Source organism: Oreochromis niloticus, linkage group LG11, assembly GCF_001858045.2.
Source record: "Oreochromis niloticus isolate F11D_XX linkage group LG11, O_niloticus_UMD_NMBU, whole genome shotgun sequence".
Lineage (NCBI taxonomy): Eukaryota > Metazoa > Chordata > Actinopteri > Cichliformes > Cichlidae > Oreochromis > Oreochromis niloticus.
Window position 1 is genome coordinate 13,387,227 of NC_031976.2, and position 23,332 is coordinate 13,410,558.

General features: G+C 42.0%; 1 protein-coding gene across 2 annotated transcripts; it reads left to right on the plus strand.

The window, feature by feature from the left end:
• Positions 1-319: 319 nt before the first annotated feature.
• On the plus strand, positions 320-16,538 carry sall3a (spalt-like transcription factor 3a). Of its 2 annotated transcripts, XM_025911238.1 has the most exons (5): positions 320-1,457; positions 1,793-1,990; positions 10,523-13,678; positions 13,990-14,327; positions 14,890-16,538. In XM_025911238.1, exons 2-5 carry the CDS (start codon positions 1,909-1,911, stop codon positions 15,319-15,321), a joined length of 4,008 nt encoding a protein of 1,335 aa, XP_025767023.1. In that variant the 5' UTR covers positions 320-1,457; positions 1,793-1,908; the 3' UTR covers positions 15,322-16,538. The 2 variants fall into 2 exon arrangements, with proteins under 2 accessions (XP_025767023.1, XP_005450722.1); XM_005450665.4 differs by having other exon boundaries at positions 320-1,990.
• The last annotated feature ends 6,794 nt before the right edge of the window (positions 16,539-23,332 follow it).

The window sequence follows — 23,332 nt, forward strand, 5'->3', positions numbered from 1 at the left end:
CCGTGTGTTGAGGAAAAGAGGTTTTAATTATATGCTGTATGATGTGTACTCTGACACACTTTACTTATTCATATTCATATTATTATTATTATTGTGTTGTTTTGCAATAATTTCCCAATATTAGTGTCGATACATAAAACAAAGCAGCCCACATGTTCAAAAACCGCCACCGTGCGTAAAATGTCCACATTCCAGAATTAAAGTTGGAATAAAGCCGGGGTGTTGTGATTGAAAGCCTACCGTGTAATCAGAATATCGCCGATGTCATAAATTAAAAATACTCTGCCGGATTAATATGATGACCCAGCCTTCTGGCGGATACGGGCGGTGACGGGTGAGATATTATATGATGGGAGGTCAAATCTGGGTGTTCACACAGAAGTCTGAGGACGATCCATTGAACAGTAACGTGGTGGTACATCCTAGTGGTGGCTGAAAGCAATGGGCTGAACCCCTGCTTGGGGGTTGACTCTCACACACAGCGCAGTCCCCCACACACAGAGCCATGCCCAACAGCGAGAGACCGACCGACGCTGCTAGAGGGCTGCCAGAAGATAACTTCAAAGTTGGTTTCGATATGAACCCGAGAGCCGAGCGAAGGAAAGACACCGAGTAAAGCTTTAGTTTTTTTCTTTTTGTTTGTTTGTTTTGTTTTGGGCTTTTCTTTTTTTTCGGAAATCAAGTGGTGCTTGGGTTTTTTTTTTTGATCAGCAAATATCCAGAAAAGACGCTTTTGGAGAGCGCACCGAGCCGAGGGCGCATACACGGCGAGAGGAGGTACACAGGAGGAACTTCGTCGCGGTCAGACACGCACCGAAGCGACTTCTCTTTGTCGGACACACGAGTGTTTGATCACACAGACGTTCTTGTTGTTACTGAGAGGAGCACTGTTGCTAATCTTGGCGCCGCTCTCTCGGAAGACGCGCGTCAAAGTTTGGAGAGCGGAGCTGCGCCTTTAGAAAAGCAAAAGCTGGTGGCAGTTTATCGCTCTATTGCAAATAACTTAACTCGTCCCGTCCACTTCTCCTTGCTGCCGGTGCCCGTGTAGCAACTCAAACTGCGGCTGCTTCACCGGGAAGATATCCACCGAGAGAAATCTGACACATCTCGACTCTAAACGTCGCTTCCTTTGAGTCCGATTCAAGGAGTTGCGTGTTCACCTCGCCACACGCACAGAACAAGAAAAATAAATAAATAAATAAAAGAAGTTAGAGAGAGAGGCGCTGCGAGAACTGAGCCAGTATCTCGGGACAGACTTAACGAGAAAACGTTTTCTGAAGTTCTGCGGTAAACGAGGGATCGTTGAGGCCAGGGAGAGACACTTCGTCAAAGAAAAGAAGAAAAAAAGAAGAACGCGCTGGTGAATCCTTAGTACTTGTGAGTCAGTGCGCTTACTCAAAGGAGTAGGGGGCAAAGGAGCCCGGCGTTCCCCTTGTTGGAGACCCCATGTGAACTGGGTATAACAAGAGATTTTGGTGTGTTGTGTTGTGTTGTGTTGTTGGGGAGGTGGAGGTTGCATAGTAAAGACAAAAGAGACGGATAAAGTCTGAGAGTGAAGCGGCTAATTGCTTAGTCCGTCCCTCATTACCATATCCAATGCGCGTCCATTGGCCTCCAGCCAATCCTCCCCACCTTCACACACTGCCATTAATCGCGAGGCATTATTCACTATCATAATTATTATACCGACATGCGCAATCCAACGCACAGCAACAGCAGCGGCAGCAGCAACACCGGCTAATTTCAGATTTATATTTTTTTTCTCTCCCCCTCTCTCTCTCTCCGCCACCAGACTGTTTGCGAACTTTTTGTGTGTTGATTCATTCGCTCTTCGCTGATGTATCTGCAAAACGCAGACACATCTCGGAGCGCAAACGCAGCAGCATCGCCACCACTAAAGCCAGCAGCATGTCCCGACGCAAGCAAGCCAAACCGCAGCACCTCAAGTCGGACGAGGATCCCGCACTAGCCGGGGTGATTTCCGAGCACGGTGAGTGGATTTGATCAGCTGAAGTTCCTTTAGCCTGATCTGCTTTCAGAGCTCCCCCTCACAGCTCTGCTCTTCAATTTACTTTTGTTTCTTTACTTTGTTTGACAAACGTTTTAACCCATTCTTTTAAATTAAAGAGGTTTAAAGTCATTTGGATTATTATTATTATTATTGTTCTTATGTTTTTTGTAGTGGAGTGCAGTGGATTTATTTCATAGGCACAGGGGGAATCATTTGCAATAAATCAAAAAACGATGCGAATATTAAGTCAAAGGTGTCATCTTAGTCGAAGAGGAAGTCTGACGATTTAGAAGTTTTGTGTCTGTTTTATCCTCCTTCCCTCCCTTCCCCCAAAAAACTGTTAAACCTGCATCATATGATCGTCTTTTGTCAGGCAGGTTAATTTTAATAATAGTTAAGAGTTTACACTTTGGTTACAGCGTCTACATTAGGTGCCGGAGGCCCATTTTAAAGGCCTGTTTAAAAAACAAAAATCTCGGAGCTGTGTTCTTCTCAAATACTGTATTTCAACACTTTTGCAGTTGGTTTTGGACGTGCACGCGCACACGCCGAAATGCAAGCACAACTGTAACAAACACACGAAACAAGTTGGAAAATTATTTGGGTTTTTTTTTCTCCCAGAGGTTTAGAATTATTTATTCCGCAGATGTGAAAGCAATAGGTCGTAATAGTTTTTAAAAAAAAATTCATTTAAAAAAACGTTTAATTTATACGTTTCTATTTTTTATTTTTTATCTTGTTTTTTTGTTGGTTTTTTTTTGCATGTGTGTCTCTTGTCCCTGAGCGCCTGCGGAATCTGTTGCAGGTCGAAGGCTTGTTTTGTTATGGAAATGCTTTTTGTTTACCCCCACCCCCCCACCACACATAAATTTAGCACACTTGATTTGTTCCTTTTTGCGCACAGTATCGACAAGATCGGTTGACAAAGCTCGTCTTCGCCATGTGGGGAAAAAAGGGATTATTTGTCCTTTATACTGCGCTTTTGCGCAGCAACACTATCATTATAGGGCTAAAGTCAGGTCCGAAGCCAGTTGAAGTGCTGCAGGAATAATATGACTGAATTTCTATTAAAAAATAATTGTAAAGAGCACAAATCCTCCATTATTTGGCAGATTATTATTGAAATTGTGGCAAATCTAACATTTAAAAAATCATTTTATGTATTGGAAATATGAGGATAAGACAAAATATGTAAATTTACTGCAGCATATCTTAACAACAATACTGTAATTTACTTGAAAACTTAAAAAAAAAAATCACAATTTGTCTCCCTACTTCAGCTGATGTCAATTTCATTTCTCTTATTTAAACTTCGAAAGCTGTGTGTGTGCGTGTTTATGTTTGTGTGTGTGTTTTGGGTATCAGTGAAGCTCAGAGCTCTCAACAAATCACTGCTATTATTTATACCTTTCTATCTTGGCCCATGTTGGCCAACACTCACACCCAGACGCAGACACCCACACATGCACACACACACTTACACACGCGAACACACACACACACACACATTTTCCAGGGTTTCTTTAGAATAGAAATGTGTGATGTAATCTCTGGGGAGAAGCTCTCTTTGCATGGGGAAATGCTGGTGTGAGGGGTGGGTGGGTGGGGGATCACACTGATGATTCCTGACTCTTTTGTTCAGTTTACTCTTTGGATCTCTCCTTTTTTAAAAATATAATTTCTGACTAATTGACAAACACAGACACTTTTCCTGTTTCGGTGTTTCGGATGACCCTGCTCAGATTCTGTACAGAGATAATCATCCATCAGGTTGCACTCCTGTAGGATTGTGGAATGAAAATCAAACTTGTTTTTGCTCCTGTCAAATCTCACGTTTGGATGATTTCGAGGTTAGGTTACAAATATTTGATTCGAAATGTTGATTGCAATTTATAAAACAGAAAACAGTCAGATCCACAGAGAGAGGGGGAAAAAAAGAAGAGTGGAATTTAAAAAGAAAAAAATCTCTACACACTTATTCTGAATTTTATTCCACAGATTAACACACACCTCCTGGCATAATTAAAATACACACAGACTCAGACAGCGTTATCGGTAACATACTGTATGCTGTCAGTGCCATTGTGCTCAAGACTGGAAGTGTCCGTGGAATGTTCTTTCCTTGCTGAAGCAACTATACTGGCTCGCTTGTTTTCAGGAAAGACGTAGCAGTGAAACAATCTCAAGCCTTTGGCAGAGCACAGTGAGCCCATACATACTTAAATAAACCTAATAATACCATGCCTCAACCAACACTACCTTACATGATGAGCTACGAATGTCACCCTGTCAGTGTGTCGTTGCAGCATGATCGGATTCTCCTCTCCCTATTGCTGTGTGGTGCAGCTTGCGACGAACACTATCGATTGTCGGCCTTGACATAACCACCGCGTATTAACGTCGACGGGATTCAAAAGTTCCAGTCGTCAGCCGCTGCTCGACTGAGACTTAAAATCCATTTTTGCTCAGCTCAGTGCTGAAGAGAACATCAAGAAGAATGTGGTGTTCAAATTGTGCTCAGGGATCTTCACCCTTTCTTACAAATAAGAAAACAAGGAAAGAATCAGCCAAATCGAACCCTGTGCCTGGGAAGCTTCAGCTTACACCTTCATTTTCCCTAAATATTCCCAATATTATTTTGTCTCCTTTGTATGTGGTATTTATGACTGCTGTCCCTCTGCAGCTTACTGAGTACTCTTTAATGTGCCGCATCCATGAAAACATGAAAAACTAAAATCAAGTGCCAACAAGCCCTTGTCTGGCATATCATCTCCCCCTCAGGCTTTCCGGACACTTTCCTCTTGGGGGCATGGGAGGGTTTTTTTTGTGTGTGTGTGTGTTTGTGTGTGTGTGTGTGTGTGTGTTTGTGTGTGTGTGTGTGTGTGTGTGTGTGTGTGTGTGTGTGTGTGTGTGTGTGTGTGTGTGTGCTACGATGGGGAAAGGCAAGAGGAGGGGGTGGTCTGCTTAGGAGTGCTTTTATAAAGCTTGCTGACTTAACCTTTGTGTAGCCCCGGGCAGCCAGATCCTGCCGCTAGATGTCAAGCTCCTTGTACAATTAGAACATGTGTGCCGTTGACCTTGGCAGCGCAGCTTCCTCGTGTCCTAGAAAGCGTTAGCAGCAGCGGGCTTTTCACCACGCCACCGCTTTCTCGGCATCCAGTGTCTTTCAAGGTGTGAATGTGCAGCGATGGTGGCCAAACTCTGCGCTGTCACACGAAGATTTAGAAGAATTTTCAAAGGTAAATTTCCTCAGTTGTCAGTGGACACGCACAGCATCATTTAAGCAAGAAAGATTTCTTTTTCTAAAATTATTACTCTGGAAAAACATGAGACACTTGAGGAACAGGTAACAACACTGACTCAGGTCACAGTCGCAATTATTTGAAGTCAAAATCTTCTCACAGTTCAAATGTTCAGGCTGAGCCCTTTTCCTTTCTTTTCGTCATAGCAGCAGAGGCACGGGCGTGTATGGTTATGAATCCAAAAAAATGTAATAAAGTGAGAAAATCCCTGCTGGTAGTGACAACATGGTTGTTACCACTTCCCCTGCAGCGGGGCTTTGTTTGCCTTTTGTTTTAATCCACTCTCACCATTGGGTGCAGGCCTGTGGACCACCCACATAGTTGTGCCAAAGATGTCTTCAAGAAGGCACTCAAATATGGCTGTGTCTTAATTACCACTCAGCACACGAACAAGTGAGATCCTGATTGAGAGGAAGGACTAGACAGGGAAGGGAAGGACTATTTAACGTTAGACAAGACAGCAGATTTGGAGGATTTAGGAAAAAAGCTAACATGTAGTCAGCTGAAGGGGTAAATTTCCCCTTTAAATGGTTTGGTTTTGATGGTTTAGTTTTGGTTTATTCAGATGATTTTAAACACTAGTTTGTCCAGAAAGTGGGGACGCGGAGGAGCAACGTGTGAGCAGAGATGTGCAGCTTTGCTTTCTGTGTAAAACAGGAAACATATAGCTTTGAGTACAATTTGATTGAAACAAACCCCACGCAAAGATGAATTAAAAATCTTTTTTGACGGTAGAGAACGAGAGCGCATTAGATCCTGTAGCCTCGTCTCGGACTCTTTTTGTAAATCCGGAGACAGAGAGGCATCTTGGCAAGTGTCATCTGGACAGAGTGCCGTCATTGAATACTGTATTGCAAATGCTTACACAAACAAATCGTTAATGTTTTGGCTGCTCCACATCTGCAGGCAATGACAAAGGCCTCTCTGTTGGGGCAGATATGACTGTACCACTCTGCAGTAGGGCTGACCAGGCCGATGACACACACTCACAGCGCTGTGCTGAGGACGACTGAGCCTCTGCAACTCCGAGGATGCACTGGGTCATTCGTGGATATGCTTCATGGGTACAAAAGGACAGCATAGTTATTTAGATTTCCTTTTTTTTATTGAATCTTGATTATTTTTTAAAAATCATGCAAACATGCAATTATTATTAACTTTGCTATGAGGCTTGACCAGTATGATAAAGAGTCATTCTTTTAAACGAAAATGAACTACAAATGTTCAGAATTTAAGTGACATTTGTCTTTGTCCGGTGCAGATAATGTCCCATGTAGAACGAAGCAGAGTGCACGCTGTATCTCAGTTAAAATGTCTCGTCAAACAACTTCAAATAACTTGAAACGTCTTTATTTTTTATTTATTTATTTTTTTTGTACTCACGATTAGAGTTGCGGAAGTGTGTCAAAAAGTGTAATGGAAAAATTTAATCAGGCCACAAATTCCAACATTGTTGGACGCAGCAGGCCTCTTTCTGTTTTTTTCCCCCCTCAACTTGCAGCTTGAGCAGGACCAACAGGGATGCATCTCTCTTTAAGGGTCCTAAGCTATCCTCACATTCTTGAGAAGAATGCATTTTAAGGGGGCAGAAGGAGGGGCCTTTTTAGGAAGAGCGCAATCACAGAGGCTGGTCACGATATACTGCTCTCACAGACTGGTGTTGGTGTAAATGACATCTAAGTTCTCGGCGTATGATGAAGACTTTTTAATTGGGCATTTAAATTACAATACCCTGCACTTACTGAGATTGAAATACCTCAACGTAGGCTAAATGCTCCCACTGTCATTGCTGTTTGTTTTCATTATGTGAATCTGGAAATTGTTAAGAATGGGAAAATTTGTAATTGGCCAAGGCTTCGGTGCTTCTCTCAATGCCCGGCTCTGTGACTTTCACAGAATCCGTGGTAAGCACGAATACCTCATCTGATATAATATGTCAGATTAGCAGTTTCAGTTGGCATGCCAGAGATTGCTGAGCAAGATAGCGGACACACAGATTCAATGTCTACAATCCCCCTATTGACTACCTTCAACTTAATATTTGTATCCGGGTAAATGAAGACTCTTAAAGCAATGAAAAAAGGACTGGATTTTTTTTTCCATCCCCTTCTTTTTCATACTGTAGGAAAATCAATATTAGCCCCGTCCCCAACACAAACACACGCATAAAATCATATAGAAACACACACACGTACGCATGCATCCCTTTCCACTGTGTTGCATTGCAAACCCAAAGCAGCCACAAAATGTCGCCTCTTAGCTCCACAGCACAATAGCACTGTACAGGTTAAAGCAACACAGTTGTTTTGAGATTATGAGCTTTCCTAATGCTCGTTTGTTTGTTTGTTTGTTTGTTTTTTCCTCGGGAAGTATGACAATAATCTGTAATGTACGCAGCTGTAATTTGTGTTTCTATGATTAATGCTGACTAACTGTAGCATTAGTCAAAGTAAACCTGAAAACGGCAATTTCGTGTGTTTTCCTTGTTTTTTAGTGGCGTGCACATTTTTAAAGAGACAGTGTATTTTACACAACTACACAGCGTTTAGATTTGAATTTAAAAAAAGCATCAGACATAAGATTTTTTTATTTTATAATAATAATTAGCGCTCTAAAGTTACTAAAGTTATCAGACAGGAAGGATTGTTTTGATGGACAAAATGTAATTTATAGAGTCTTTTCTTTCCTTTTTGGTTTTTTGGGGGGGTTTTTTTTGAAAATGAGTAAATTTAGGAGGAGAGGTCTGTGTATGTGTAGAAGTGATTGGTACACTCTACTAATGGCAAAAAAGCATATTTTTGCAGGTCTACGTGTCGTAATTTTTTTAGGTGTTTGTCCTCGTACATATGCACATAATCTGTGAATTCTCTTTGTCCGTCTTAGGAAACGTGTCAGTGTGTGTGTGTGTGTGTGTGTGTGTGTGTGAGAGAGCGAGAGAGGTCAGAGGCATACAAAGACCCCCACTTGTAATTGTATGAATGAATAAAAGAGATTGACAGTAATACCATTCTAATAACTAATCAGCTCAACACAATGCCTACTCATTTGTGTTGACCTTTCAACCCTCAATTATGGAAATGAGTTCTGCTGTCCGCTGCTGGGCTAAGGAGCTTTTTAGCCTGCCGTCACGTGTCGCTGACGTTTCCAGTCACTTGCTCCTTTTCACTTGTCAATTTCTGTTTTGTATTTGAGCTTAAATGACTAATTTGTTTTTCAATGGATTTTTTTTTAATACCGAGGTCTCAACGTACAATGTATGTCTTGGGATAAAACCATAAGGATTTTACATTTTCTTTTCCTTTAATTCCTTAATTGTTTTTTTGGTTTTTTTGAACTGGCAGCACCCATGATTTAGTAAAATAATATCTTACTTTGTTAGCTCTAAACCCAATGAGGATGAGAGCACGGAGTCTGTCCAAAACCGTTCTGCTGATAATTAATTAAGTCACAGACACCAGACCACGATGGCGCATTGGCCCCTTTGGCCACAAATTACAGGAGGAGTGATGAATTTCTTTCCTAATGAGTCACTGTAATTGGCAAAAATGCTTCATTTCTGCTTTGCTATGGCTTACTCCACTTTAACCTTTGAAGTTAGCACAAGCAATGTATGAATCTCTCTATTACTCACTTGAAAAGCATAACGGGTCTTTTAATGATAAGGAAATGTGCACTATATGTTCCAAGAAATTTTCTTATTCTGATTTCTTTTTTTAAAATTTAGTGAACAAGCTGGTTTAGCCCACTGGGTGCACAGAAAATATGCACAAGTGAAAGCAGCTAAATTCAGACATGCAACTTTTATGCTTTGGGATTTTTTTTGTCATACACATACAGTAATAATTAACCTGAATTTAACTTTTTTCTTAGTTATTAACTACTTTTAAAGAATATAGGATCACTGAAGAACATAACCTTGTTTTATAGCAGCCTTCGCATGAAGTAAATCTGTTTTATTTCCAGCAATTGCCCATGAAATTGTCTTAACATTTTAAATGTGTATACACAGTGGTTTAATTTGTGGATAAATAGTTTACCAGATATTCGCTGGTCGTCAAATGTAAACTGAACAGGAGACGACTCTGAAATAAAGTACGTGCTAGATGTCTTGTGGTGACTGAGTGTGCTTCCTACTCAGACATTTTTATTTATGCAGACGTCCCCCGACAGAGAGACCCGCACACTATAACTAAGGGGGGGAAAATTAATAAGAGGAGGCCATTTTTACAGGTGTGAATTTGGTCCACGCTCAGAGCTCGCACGGGTTTGTTTGACTGTTGATGGTTGCATGTCGAAGAGGAAGTGGCTTCCTACAACTGTGATTAAACATGTGTAACTAATCAGTGACTTTGCTGCCATGGCACTAGCATGTAATTTGTTGAGTCTTATGTCAGAGAGCATGGCCGGTGGAGAGAGAGGAGTAACACGCCGAGTGTTGCCTAACTTAGAGGGAATGTTTTCTATTTGGAACATTTTGAAAAAGACACGAAATTGTGAAAACTTTTAAATTATAGTAATTTGTTACGCACATTTTAAAAGGTCAAGATTTATGTTTTTTTTTCTATTTGTAGATAGTGTACAAAAAAAAGTCAACAGATATCATCACTTACATATGATAATACATTTTTGTGACAATGTGGCAAAAGTTCAGTATAGTTGTTTGCTTAGATCCAGGGCTCTAACATTACCTTTGCGATGCTAAATGGAAAGCCAGGCATTTGAAATTCAAGTGGAAATGACTGAGCTTGATAGCAGAGGGGAATCCTAATGGGGCCATCAAAGTCCTGATTTGTACCCAACAGATGAGGCAGCTGTGAATTGTATGAAATATTGGAAATCAATATGTTCTATGGAATTTCATTAAGTGGCAGTATCCACAACTGATAGGCCCTCATAATTTGATGGATTGCACAAAGAAAATTATTACCTGGCCCTATGGAGAGTGTGTGAATGCACAAATCTGGGTCTTGAGAATTGGTGAACTAGGGCAATTTGTTCAGAGTGAAAAAAAAAAGAATATTGATTTTGGTTATGTTAAAAGAGAGAAAAAAAATCAAAGGTTAAATCTTTGCAGCACTGCACTGGAAAATATGTGTGGATTCTTTATTGATTATTTATTCATTAATTCTTCTTTCTTCCCTCCCTCCTCCCTTTGGTTTCTTTCTGTCCCTTTTCACTCCTCTGACCCCCCTCCCTGCGCTTTTTGTAGCCCGAGGTGATGTGCTGGATGATGCCGACAGCGGGAATGAGAGCCGCAGCGGCAGTGAGGAGACCCATGTATGTGAGAAGTGTTGTGCTGAGTTCTTCAAATGGTCAGACTTCTGTGAACATTTACAGAGCTGCACTAAGAACCCCCTGGTGCTTATAGTGAATGACAATGAGGACACACCTAACCCCTCACAGGAGTACCCTACAGAGCCCTCCCCTGCACCCAGCTGCGCTAGTGAGCAGGCTGACAGTGAGGACCCCAGGGAGGGCAGCCACAGCCCTGCTGGTGAGGGGGATGACATCCCAGAGACAGCAACCTTAAATGGGGTCAGTGTCCTGGAAAAGGAGGACGAGCAGATGGAGCTGGAGCTTTCTCCCGAAAAAAATGTGGATCCTGAAGAAAGAGATGTGACATCCCCTGAGCCAGATGGCTCCCTACCTCAGCTCAATGATGTCGTTCCCTCTGCTGTTACAAGTTACGCCATGCCAAGCACCAATGTTACCTTAGAGACCCTTCATGGCACCCGTGTTGCAGTTGCCCAGTTTTCACAGAGTGTAAGGGCAGCAGCGGGCAGTGGGGTTTCCACCATGGCTATTCCCATGATCTTGGACCAGCTGATGGCCCTCCAACAGCAGCAAATTCATCAGCTGCAGCTAATAGAACAAATTCGCAGTCAAGTGGCTCTCATGAACAGACAGTCTGCCCCACAGCCTGCTCTTAACCACCATCACAGTACCGCTACTGGAAGCCAGGGGCCCGTCTCCTCCTGTGTCCCCCCTGTTGCAAGTCAGCTTCAGCTACATAACTTTATCACTCCCCCAGTCCATCAGCTGCCTGTTAGACTGCCGGCCACTCTCAATGGTCAAGGACCTTCACCTCTGACCTCAGCAATAGAAGGGCCTCTCTCTCAAACACCACAAAGCAGCAGTCAGCAATCTAACTCTTCAGCTCCGATCACATCCTCAAATAACTCAGCTTTTCCTCCACCGAGTGGTACTGGATTGTCATCTCTACTTCCCCCCTGCTCATCCTCTGTCACAAACAACAGCATTAGCACTAGTAGTAGTGTAACAGGAGGTAGTGGCATTAGCAGCAGCTCAACTCTTTCCAGGAACTCTACCACCCCTCCTTCCCTCACTCACAGCACCCTCCTGAGCTCTGCTTCCAGTCTACCGCTGATACCTCACAGCTCTTCGAGCAGTGTTATCTTCCCTAATCCACTGGCCAGTATAGCAGCCACAGCCAATGCACTCGATCCTCTCTCTGCTCTAATGAAGCACCGCAAGGGGAAGCCCCCAAACGTGTCTGTATTTGACACTAAGCCCAGCTCTGAGGACCCCTTCTTCAAGCATAAGTGTCGGTTCTGTGCCAAGGTGTTTGGCAGTGACAGTGCCCTACAGATCCACCTGCGTTCCCACACTGGAGAAAGGCCCTACAAATGCAACATATGTGGCAACCGCTTCTCCACCAAGGGGAATCTGAAAGTCCACTTCCAGAGGCACAAAGAGAAATACCCACATATACAGATGAACCCCTACCCTGTGCCAGAGTACCTGGACAATGTTCCCACAAGCTCAGGCATCCCATATGGCATGTCATTGCCCCCAGAAAAACCTGTTACCACATGGCTAGACAGTAAGCCAGTTCTTCCCACAGTTCCCACCTCTGTCGGACTCCAGCTGCCTCCAACATTACCGAGTATGATGGGGGGATTTGGTGAGTCTCCAAGCCTCACTCCTCTCAACAGGTCTCCTCAGAGGCCATCCCCACCCTCAAGTGACTGTGCATCTTTGTCCCCAAATATCATCACTGACTCATGCATGACCACTACTTCACCATCCCCAAAACCAAGCCTAGGGTGTGAGGCACCTCCTTTACTGAAACCCGAAGGCATTCTTTTGCCCGCAAGCTGCTCTACTAGACCAGGAGAGAACACGACTAGCACAACCACCATAACTCAAGTGCTTCTTTCCACTACTGTCACCTCCACATCATCGTCCAGCAGTGGACAGGTCTCTGAACCCATCAGTAGCCCCAACTCGGCCTCTAATTCTGTCTCCCATCCTGTCCTTCCCATGCTCTCAGACCATTTTAAGGCCAAGTTTCCCTTTGGAGGCCTCTTAGACTCTATGCAAACATCAGAGACATCCAAGTTGCAGCAGCTTGTTGAGAATATTGACAAGAAGATGACTGACCCCAACCAGTGTGTCATCTGTCACCGTGTTCTGAGTTGCCAGAGTGCTCTGAAGATGCACTATCGCATCCACACTGGTGAAAGGCCTTTTAAATGTAAGATATGTGGGCGGGCATTCACAACCAAGGGAAACCTGAAAACACACTTTGGTGTCCACAGGTCCAAACCTCCACTTCGGGTTCAGCACTCTTGTCCTATATGTCAAAAGAAATTCACCAATGCAGTTGTACTGCAGCAGCACATCCGTATGCACATGGGCGGGCAAATTCCCAACACACCCATCCCCGAAAGCCTGCAAGAAATGGAAACTGACCCCTCCTTTGATGACAAGAGCTTAGATGCCATGAGCAATTATGATGATGACCTTCTAGATGAAATGGAGCAGGCCATAGATGATGAAGCTGATTTAAAAGAGGGAGATATGGACTCATCCAAACCTTTTTCACCTGGGAGCTCTCCACCAACTTCCGTAATCTCCAGCATTGCTGCAATGGAGAACCAGATGAAGATGATTGACTCGACCGTCAACATGACTCGTACATTTGGTCTGAAGCCTTCGCAGAATGGCAGTAGCTTTGGAGGGGAGACTGATTGCTTTACCACTGATTCTCTGTCTGCAGTTGGGGATGTTGAGGGTCAAAGCTTGGGGAGCCCCGCTTTGTCTGAGTCCTCTGGCTCTATCCAGCATTTGTCCCCAGCACACAGTCATTCTGAGAGCCAGCGATCCAAGTCCCCTGCTGCACTCAACAATAATAACATCAGCAGTGCCATGACAGCAGAGGAGGTCCAAGACAACAATACAGCTGGCCTGGCAACAGTAAAGTCGGAAAAATCCGAGACGCCATCTCCGCTTCCTGCAACTGAAGGCACTGGGGCCCTTGACCTGACTGCCACTCAGCCAGGCAGGCACTTTATCAAAGAGGAGAGCCACTTCAACGTGCTGTTTCTAAACAGAGATCGAGGTGTGTATGTGCAAAAACACAAATCTAAAGTGAATTCATTATCTGGGCACATTTGGGAGTTCATAATAATGAATTAATAACTACATCTCAATATCATGATAATTTAAAGATGAAAAATTGTTGACAGTAAGAGAATGAACAAATAGAAAAGAGTTGTTTATGAATAATAAGGACCTTGACCAAATAACTATAAGTTTTCAGCAGTGATTTGTAGATTTTCAAGTCAAATTCTGACTGTTCAAAGGCTTTTGGTGTTTTACTAATAGAATATAAATCGAATTGTTCTGGTTTTTTTACTTTTGTTTGTTCAGGGCTGAGCACTCCCAATTTGGCCAGCACCGCATCAAACATGATTAAAATGGAAATGAACGGCCATGGGAAGTCAATGTCTCTGAGCGACAACCCTCACCTGCCCGTGGGCATTCAGGTTCCAGCTGCAGTGCCCCCAACCACCATGAGCCCTAGCATCAACCCCATGTTGGCTCCCCCGCCTCCACGACGCACTCCTAAGCAGCACAACTGCCAGTCGTGTGGGAAGAATTTTTCCTCAGCCAGTGCTCTGCAAATCCATGAGCGTACACACACTGGGGAGAAACCTTTCGCCTGCTCTATTTGTGGAAGGGCTTTCACCACAAAGGGCAATCTCAAGGTATGAGCCAGTATAAAAGTACATTGCATCAGTTGAGTTTTACATAGGTTCATTCTGCTATCAAAGATGCACGGCATTTGAAGTGCAAGTAGCCCTCAAACCACTCATATTGTCACTTCTAAATATTTGCTCCACAAAGTGACAACTTCAGATTTATACCACAAAGATTTCTGATTTTAAAAGTTATGGCAATTTATATAAAAAAATTAGTTGTGAGTGCAATGTTGCTTTGCATTATTTAAACATCACATGAAATTTAGAAATTTAAAGTAGTTACTATCTTCATAGCTCTGTAATATTTACAGATTTCGCCAACAAACAGCTTTTTGCTCTTGCAAAGTACCACATTAATACATTTTATTTACTTAAAATTATGTATCAATTAAAAAAAGGAAAAAGAAGCACAAAAAAGAGAGCCTTCCAAAAATGTGGCCTTATATGTTTTTACATTTAGTTTTCCTTTCCAGTACATCCCACACAATTTCTATTTTGAGTATTTTCCATTTACAATTACAGGGTCATTATTTTTTTCATTTGTTTGTCATTTTGTCGATAATTTTAGGTTCACATGGGAACGCACATGTGGAACAATGCCCCGGCCCGAAGGGGTCGACGACTGTCTGTGGAGAATCCCATGGCCCTGCTGGGTGGGGACGCCATGAAGTTCAGCGAGATGTTTCAGAAAGATCTTGCGGCTCGGGCCATGAACGTTGACCCGGGCTTTTGGAACCAGTACGCAGCCGCCATCACCAATGGCCTGGCCATGAAGAACAATGAAATCTCTGTGATCCAGAATGGAGGCATCCCCCAGCTGCCCGTCAGCCTTGGTGGCGCAGGAATCACTTCATTGGGAGCAATGCCTGGAGGGATGGACCGCGTTCACACCGGCAGCAGCCCTCCCATGACGGGTATGGAAAAGACTGGTCTGGAGGTCACAGCTAACCGTCCCTTCTCCAGATTTATGGAGGAGAACAAAGAAATTGGGATCAATTAAAGAGACTTTTCTGTATAATTCCAGGTAGGCAAAGACTACAAGGCTGTTTATGAGGAAACTGCTGATCCAGTCTGAACTCATGCGTACTATATTATGTACAGATTAAATATTTTTTGTTTGTTTTTGGAAACATAGTATTTAGTATTGATTAGAGGTTTTTGCCTTTCACCCATTCCCTGCTCACTTGATATTTCGCCTATACGAAGAATACTTTGTCTCTTGTTTGAGAATATGTCGTCTTGCAAGATTTGCATGGTACTTATTGGTTTTTATCAGTACGTTTGACTGCTTTTATGAATTCCTTTGAAAACCAGGATCCTGCCTCAGTTATGATTGGCAAGCATCTTATCTGGACAGGACTAAAACACAAAAAGGGCAGCGTTTTTGCTCAAAGTCAGTCTGAACGTTGTCTGCCAACCTCGTTTATGGTTGCTATTTTAAATATAAAGGGCCATGGATAGACTGAAGAAAAGACTGAAGTATAGCGTTCTGTGTTCGCCTGATTTTTTTTTTCATGATCTAGAAAACTTGAAAAAAATAATGTTTGAACTATTTTAATCTTTACATTTAGTCTCCCAGCATTGTCTTATATTATTGTCGTGTGTCTTTAGTATTTATGATATTGACAAAAAAAAGCGGGTATACAAAAATATATTTAATGGCCCAAGCATTTTATTGATCTTTTTTTCTAAACTGCAGGCTTCACTCATGAAAATCTCTTTCAATGAAGACAATATGTCATTTGAGTTGAACAACAGAGAAAAACAGTAGGTTTTATTTGGATATCGGTTGAGACTATGATTATCTCATTACACAGTGAAGAAGCTAGAGATATCCGAAGCTGCTATGACCACAACCCTGCTTTTAACCTTTGTAAAAAAGAAAAAAAAAGTGATCCTTTTGAATAAATATCTATGTATAGAAATACAGACAAATCTAAAACAGGTATGCATATTTTGTATCACTTAAAAAAAAATAGACATCATGAGTTGAGAGTATTTGTCATGTTTGTGAATGCACTTTTTAAAAACAAGACGTTTTGTCTGTGAGTTACCGTTAACCTTTTGACTGAGCTATCTATCACGTGCTGTTTTCATTGTTTTCAGCATACCACTCCTACAATTGGCAGAGTCAGTTCTCTGTTATTGCATCTGTGCTACTCGTCAGAGTACAAACTCATCACTCAATCAACCTTCTTAAATAAAATAAAAAGAAAACAGGTGTGTGTGTTGCAGTGGTCTCCTTATCTTTAATACATTTTCTCCTTCTCTTTGTTTTTTTTTTTTAGTCATCCTAATTATTACCATTGAAATTTGGTCTTGCAGTGTGAGCCACCACGTGAGTGTGGAAAATTTGAAAACAGCTTTTAAATCCATTCCTATTTAAACATCTGCAAAAACAACAACTTTGCTTTTGAAATTCCACCACACATATAGCAGATATATTAGTAAGAAATGACTTATTATCTTATCTGCCAAAACAAACTGGTGCTTTTTGGATGAGCCCAAAATGATCTTCAGCAAAGAAATGTTTCCTCTTTTAGGTCATAAAAAAATGGGTGGAAAAAAAAAACAAGGAATCATTTCCAGATGCTTTATAATGGTCTGGGAAGCATTTTCTTCAAAGAGGCTCTTCAAGAAAAAAATTCATTCATTAATATTTTGTTTATGTTTTTACTTAGCAATGAGCTTTTCAATTTACAAGAAAAAATATTACTGAATTGTCTGCATATTTTTACATTACTTATGTGTGTGCATGTGCATGCTCTTCTGTCCAGTTTAAACACACGCATGCAGCTGATGGAGATCCACTATTCTGCACGTGCAGAAAAAGGCACATTTATAATTATTTATAAACACAATAAGGAAAAAAGATGCAGCAATTTGTAATAATACACACAATTTTAAAATGATCTCATGTGCATAGTTGTCTGTAATGCAAAGAGAAGGTTTTTAAAGCTGCAATCCTTGTTTTCCTTTGTCTTTTGAATGTAAACACGCACGCACGCACGCACGCACACACAGTTAAGCAAATGTCCTTGTATTAGTATTTGTATATTTTAGATCATCTCAGTTTGAATTGTTATATCAGAACACTACAAATAATTTGTGACTATGGGTCAAGACTTTAGCTAAGCACATGCAAAAACCCATGATGAACCATAACATAATAGAGATAAACAAACCATAACTGTTGTGTAATATAAATGAAAGAATCACGTGTTAATGTGTAAAACAATGTTCACTTTATACCTAAAAACCTCTTCTCTTCCTGCTGCAGTCTGCCAGGAGACAGTGCTGCGTCTGAGAGGGAATCAGCGAACTTATTGTGTGTGTGTGTGTGTGTGTGTGTGTGTGTGTGTGTGTGTGTGCGCGTGTGTGTTTGTGTGAGAGCCGTAAAACGATGGCAGCCTCCTTGCTGCAGGACATTTGACACATGGTCCACATGTGTGCGAACCCACACACACACCAAGCTTCACACAGCTTCACACTCCCACATAAAAACCTATGTTCTCACTTTCTCCAACATAAAAAAGACAAGACGGAATTACACCAAATATTCTTAGCGATGGGGGAGAAAAGAAAATATTCCTGCTGTGAACAACATGAAGCCGCATCAGGTGCAAGATGAAAGTTAAGGCTAACTTTAATCACTTGGAACAAAAGACTTTTTTCTTAATGCTTATCTGTGGCAACTTGGCTGGCAGATGTGACTATAACCTTGATCTTGAATTCCTCCCTATATAAAGTAAGATAACCATAGCTTTAAAGGCACTCTCATATCGGTCTGGAGAGCAGGACAATAAATCATTCTCGAAGGGAAAAAAACAAAACAAAAAACAAATAAAGTCACTCAAAATCAGCAAATCTAAAGACTTTACAATTTGCTGTGTGGACACATTCACTTAGACTGAAAGGCTACATGAAAAGTTTCTACCAAATGAGCAGCAGATACATTTAAGCTACAACCATAGATCTCATAGATATAATTATTATGCCTGGAAACTCAAAACAGTTAATATTTAATAACAGATATGCAGAGAATTGTATTATTTTGGTCCTTTAGCAAAATCAGTAAGGGAGCCAACACATTATCCACTGCGGCTAAGTGACAACTCATCTGGTGAGCTTTCACCGCTGAGCCATAAGTGTTTATTTTTCTGTTATTTTTTCCTCCTTGACTTTTACACGCATATTACTTTTCACGTTGATGGACGTGAGCAGAGGCCGCCCTCGGGGGGCTCTCTAGCTACGTTTCGGTAATGCGTGCTGCCGTTTGCGAGCCCATTGTTTGACATTTCAGTGTCAGCTGATCGCACAGGCTTAGTCAGTGGAATTGTGGAGTAATGAAAAAAATTTCATACTGACTGTTTCCCTCTGTGAACGCGCTCATTTTGCCCATATCTGAATGAAAACGAATGACATTCCGCTCGTGCCTGCAATCATGCGCTCGCGTTTTGCGAAGAACCAGAATAGATGCATGTAAAGACGCTTGTTTCAGGCCCTGAACGGGGATTCTTCTTCTCAAGTGTATAGCTCAACAGGCTGCTGCTGCTCACAGTGATGCGCTGTAAAGGAGGGCAGTTAGAGGGTTATATGAGGTTATAAATTACCACACTGTAGGATTGCTTTCCCACCCCCCCTGAGAATTAGATATTTTGTTGCAGTTCTGTCCTTTTTTTTCCATTAAGCAATACAATACAATGGAATGCTCAACATGTGAAGTGCAATTTTATTTTACTGTTAAAAAGAGAACATTTATGAGAAACCAGGGGAATGCAGACAAGGCATTATTTGAGGTGTGTCCATTTAAGAGATTTTTAACAAGTATAATTTTAGAGCGGGTTACAAGGCTAATTATCTAAGTAAACATGACTTGCCTTTCTATTTCTTTAGTTTGTTTTCTTTTCGTGAAATGTGGCACTTTCCCCTCTTTGTTCAGCACACAGAGCAAATTGCTTGGCCCCTTTTGTTTCATCTACACTTGACTCATGTTTGTGTGCTACCTGTTTGAAGTGAAAATGTGTGACATTTGGGCATGGCACAGTGTGAACAGACAGGCCATCATTGGGACGGGGCTGTCGGCTGTTTGTTTAATGCCCTGCCTACTGTGAAAGTCTCCCTGAAACAGGCGCAGTAAATATCCCCATTGATCCAGAGGCAGGGGGCCCTACGATGATGTAGTGGCGAAGAGCCACAGGAGTAAATCTAGCCGACAGTAATCCAATCCCATTCTCAAGGCTCTGGGATCTGAGATAGGTGCTTTAAATCCAAAAGTGTGCCTTTTTGCACAATTTCTCTGCCTGTGTTGATGCTGTGTCTTTTGTGTTTTTTTTTTAAACTTCCATATCTCAGCTCGAGAGTCGGTCGGTGACCTGCTGAGGCGCTTCATCTCCTATCCTTTATATTTGCTTAAGTTCCAAGTCCTATAATGATGCCACAAATTTAGCTTTGTGCTCATTTCAGTGTCAAATTCACGCCCACACTTCTCCTCCTGGTTTTGCTCGTCTAAAGCATGTGTATCCACCTGAAGTAAAAACTCCAAAGTTAAGAGAGTGTGAAAGCTGTGTGTGTGTGTGTGTGCGTGTGTATGCGTGCATGTGTGTGTGTGTGGTGTGTGTGCATGCATGTGTGTGTGTGTGTGGTGTGTGTGTGTGATAGCACACCTCAGGTAATCAGTGTTTTCTGTGGATGGCAGAGGGACACACTGGAAACTCAGAAACCCCCATTAGGCTGGAATTTCCCTTTGATGGCCAAAAGCTGCCTACCAAGCGCTTGACTGGTTGCTTGGCTGCTCCAGCAAGTGTTAGTTTTCATGCAGGCTCTCAAGATGACAAAGTTACGCAGCCCAGATCCCCCGGAATAGGACTTTGTGGTTACTTCAAATTCTTTCCTGTATGGATTGTTAAGAGCTGATGAAGCATGGTGCACTTTAGCCTGGTGGGCATTTGTAACATTAACAGTTTGCTGCAATGAAGGATTGGCTATTTCACCAACATAGATGCTTGTAGTCCTAAATTAACATCAGAATTATTTTTAATGCACTCTACTGACTGTAGTCAGTGGTTATTATACCCTCCATTTAGCTTCACCTACCACAGAGTGCAACAGAAAGTTTCAGAAAAGTCAGAAACATCACGATTAATTTCAGTTTAAAAAAAGGACTTTTAATGGGAATTATTGCACTAATAGGTTCGACATTCACGGTCAAGCGTGTAAACCCCCAAAAAACGGTTTTGTGGATCTTTGTGTGGGTGTAATTTTGCAAAACGGCTCCAGAGTGGGCAAACTTCACTTTTACATATCCATTTCTTAAAAACTACGTGAGCGGTGAAATGCAGGCTAAAGGATATCCCCCTTGTAATGCTATTGAGGGCTAGCCAAGGTGCGATTATAGTGTGCAGTAAGGTGCTTACAGAAAACAAGGAAAAGAAGTACGAGGAACGGTGGGGGTGTTTTTTGGAAAATCAATGAGTGCGCGGAACATAGTGGTGGTGCACCTGAAAGAGAACACGTCATCAATTAAACAAACTTGGTGAACAGGGCCAATTCATCAGAGTGCGGTGTGGATCAGCTATTGGGCTCAGCTTCGACGTGACAAATGCCGGACCTCCTCTGTGTGCCCAAGGTTGCCGATCGATAGAGATCATCATTGTGATGTGGCCTTTTATCTCACAACCCGCTCCCTCAAGCCTTATATTATTCCCAACACAGAGATCTCAAAGGAGGAGGAGGGGTGAGAAGGGCGCGGGCCTGATTGTATCTTTTATTCTCAGAACGCATAAGCATTATTTGTTCAAACGATTTTCATGGCTTTTGATGACCAGCTTTGTCCTCCAGCGGGAAAGTTTTGATGGTTTCTGTTAGGTTTTTGTTTTTGTACCTGCTGCCGCAGTTTGCCTCATCTGGGGATTATTCCTTGGAAGATGAAGATCACTCTGGTTAACATGACACTGTTTGCTGAGCGATTGAATCCTCTCAATACAAGCCTGCTCCCCCTCAGCGGCACTTATTCAAATGTGTCAAATCCGGCTGAGGGGAAAGCCTCCAGGGTTCCTATTGATTTGTGCCATTATGGAATTCCATGCCAATAAACTGTCATGACTTACTGTAACAATCCAATGATTCGGCTCCATTTCAGTCACATGACAAAGAAGAGCTTCCTCATTATCAGAGGCCATTATGAGAAAATGGAGTTTTGCAATTGAGTTATGCAATGATAAATATTGACTTATTTCGGCTTTAATCGGCTGGTTTAACTGTGTTATTGGTGTATGGGGCCTATAGAGTTGCCAGTAATTGTAGTTGTGGTATGAAGGACTCAAGACCCACAGCGCTGTAGGCATGTGGATGCTTTCATTTACAATATTTTCTTTTCTTGTGCAGCTTTCCAGTTGCCTTGTCCCCTTACAGAACACCACTCTCCCGTCAGGTCCCGGCATCCTACTGAAATAGGGAAGGCATGACCAGGTGATGGAGGACAGCTGAGTGGGTCAGCCTCCCCTGACACCACACCCTGAACCCGCTGCTTCTCACCTACCCTGCAGCTGAGCCACAAACCACACCCCGCCACAGTAATGTTGTTAGTATGTGCATCGTGATCCACTCCTCTGACCTAATCGCTCATTCTTTTGTGAAGCCAAATGAGGCATACACAAACTCTGATGTAATGTTTGACATATGAATTATTGCTTTTTAAAACAGAAAATGTTGGGTAAGATTTTGATGTAGTGTGTATATAGAGTTGACATCTTATGTTTATTGCCTGTTATGCAGTATATACACAGCTGACAATCCCACTTGCAAAAGTGTAGTACTGAGTGTTTCAGCTTTTACCTGCAAAAAACCCGCTAAAGATGTAAAAGGGAATCAAACAGAAAGTAAGAAAAGGTAAATTTGTGGAAATAAGGGCTTTTATAGGGCGACCTGTGATAGCTGCAGGACATACTGTGTTGTAGCATTAGGGTTATGAATGGCAAAAGTATGATCCATTAAAAGAATAACTGGCAAGTACAGTATAACGCAATCATACTGTTTCCTTAAATGATGAAGCAAAAACAGTAGCAGGCTTGGTCCATATATGTTTATTTTCTTATGGGTCTTGTAGTCTAAATTTATCAAATCTGTTCAGTTCTTTGCAAGTGCTGAAACACTACACCTGAGCTGTAGTGTAAAATATGCATGCAGACACTATCAGTTACATGCTTCAAGCCTGCTCCAGCTGGGAGAAAATTAGGATATTACAACTCACTCTGTGTTTCACCAGCCAGTCCCAGTTTCCCAACACTGATTTGAGCCAGTCTCTGCTATCTGCTGTTCATTAGATGGGATTTCAGCCCCCGTAGCAGCAGGAATGAATGAAGGAACTAGCTCCAGCAGTTGGACAAATATAGAAGAGAGGGCACTTGTTTGATTCCAACTGAAATCAAACAACAATCACATTCTAGCCCTTACAACTATCAGCGCTGGGTAAATCTGTGTTATAAATCTGATGTCAGTTCCAACATTTCCAGGCTGGCCCACCTGTAGTGATGTGTTCTAGGTCAACTGGGCCCAATTGGTTGGCTAGAGCTAAAGAGAGCAACCGAAAGCTACATCTGCTCAGACTAAGGAAGCAACAACAACAACAACAACAACAACAATGTAGCCAAAAAAAAAAAGTTTCTGGGACACAAAAAAGTCCTATATTGAGAATAAAGATAAAAATAAATAAATCTGAATTACAAAACTGAAATGATAGCACTTGTTTTCATTGCAAGGCTAATACTAAGTACCAGTCAACATCCTTTGTGTAATTACTGTCACTACCAAAAGGGGGACATGCATGTTAGTCAACAGCTCATGACACTGCTAACCCTTTAAGGATGCAATAAACACATCCTGACTTCACAGAATTACAGAACATTCTCTTTACAGGTTACTCGACCATTTCCAATTTAACTGCATTTTCTCTTGGTAGTACATTGCTGCATAGTCTGTCTTTTCACACCTTTGCTGGAAATTGTCTCCTA

What these genes read in the sequence shown, in the direction of transcription:
- sall3a (XM_005450665.4), top strand. Translation starts at nt 1,909, where the DNA reads ATGTCCCGACGCAAGCAAGCCAAACCGCAGCACCTCAAGTCGGACGAG. An exon ending in CGGGGTGATTTCCGAGCACG is followed by an intron (nt 1,991 to 10,522) that starts GTGAGTGGATTT and finishes CGCTTTTTGTAG; the next exon opens with CCCGAGGTGATGTGCTGGAT. An exon ending in CCACAAAGGGCAATCTCAAG is followed by an intron (nt 14,328 to 14,889) that starts GTATGAGCCAGT and finishes CGATAATTTTAG; the next exon opens with GTTCACATGGGAACGCACAT.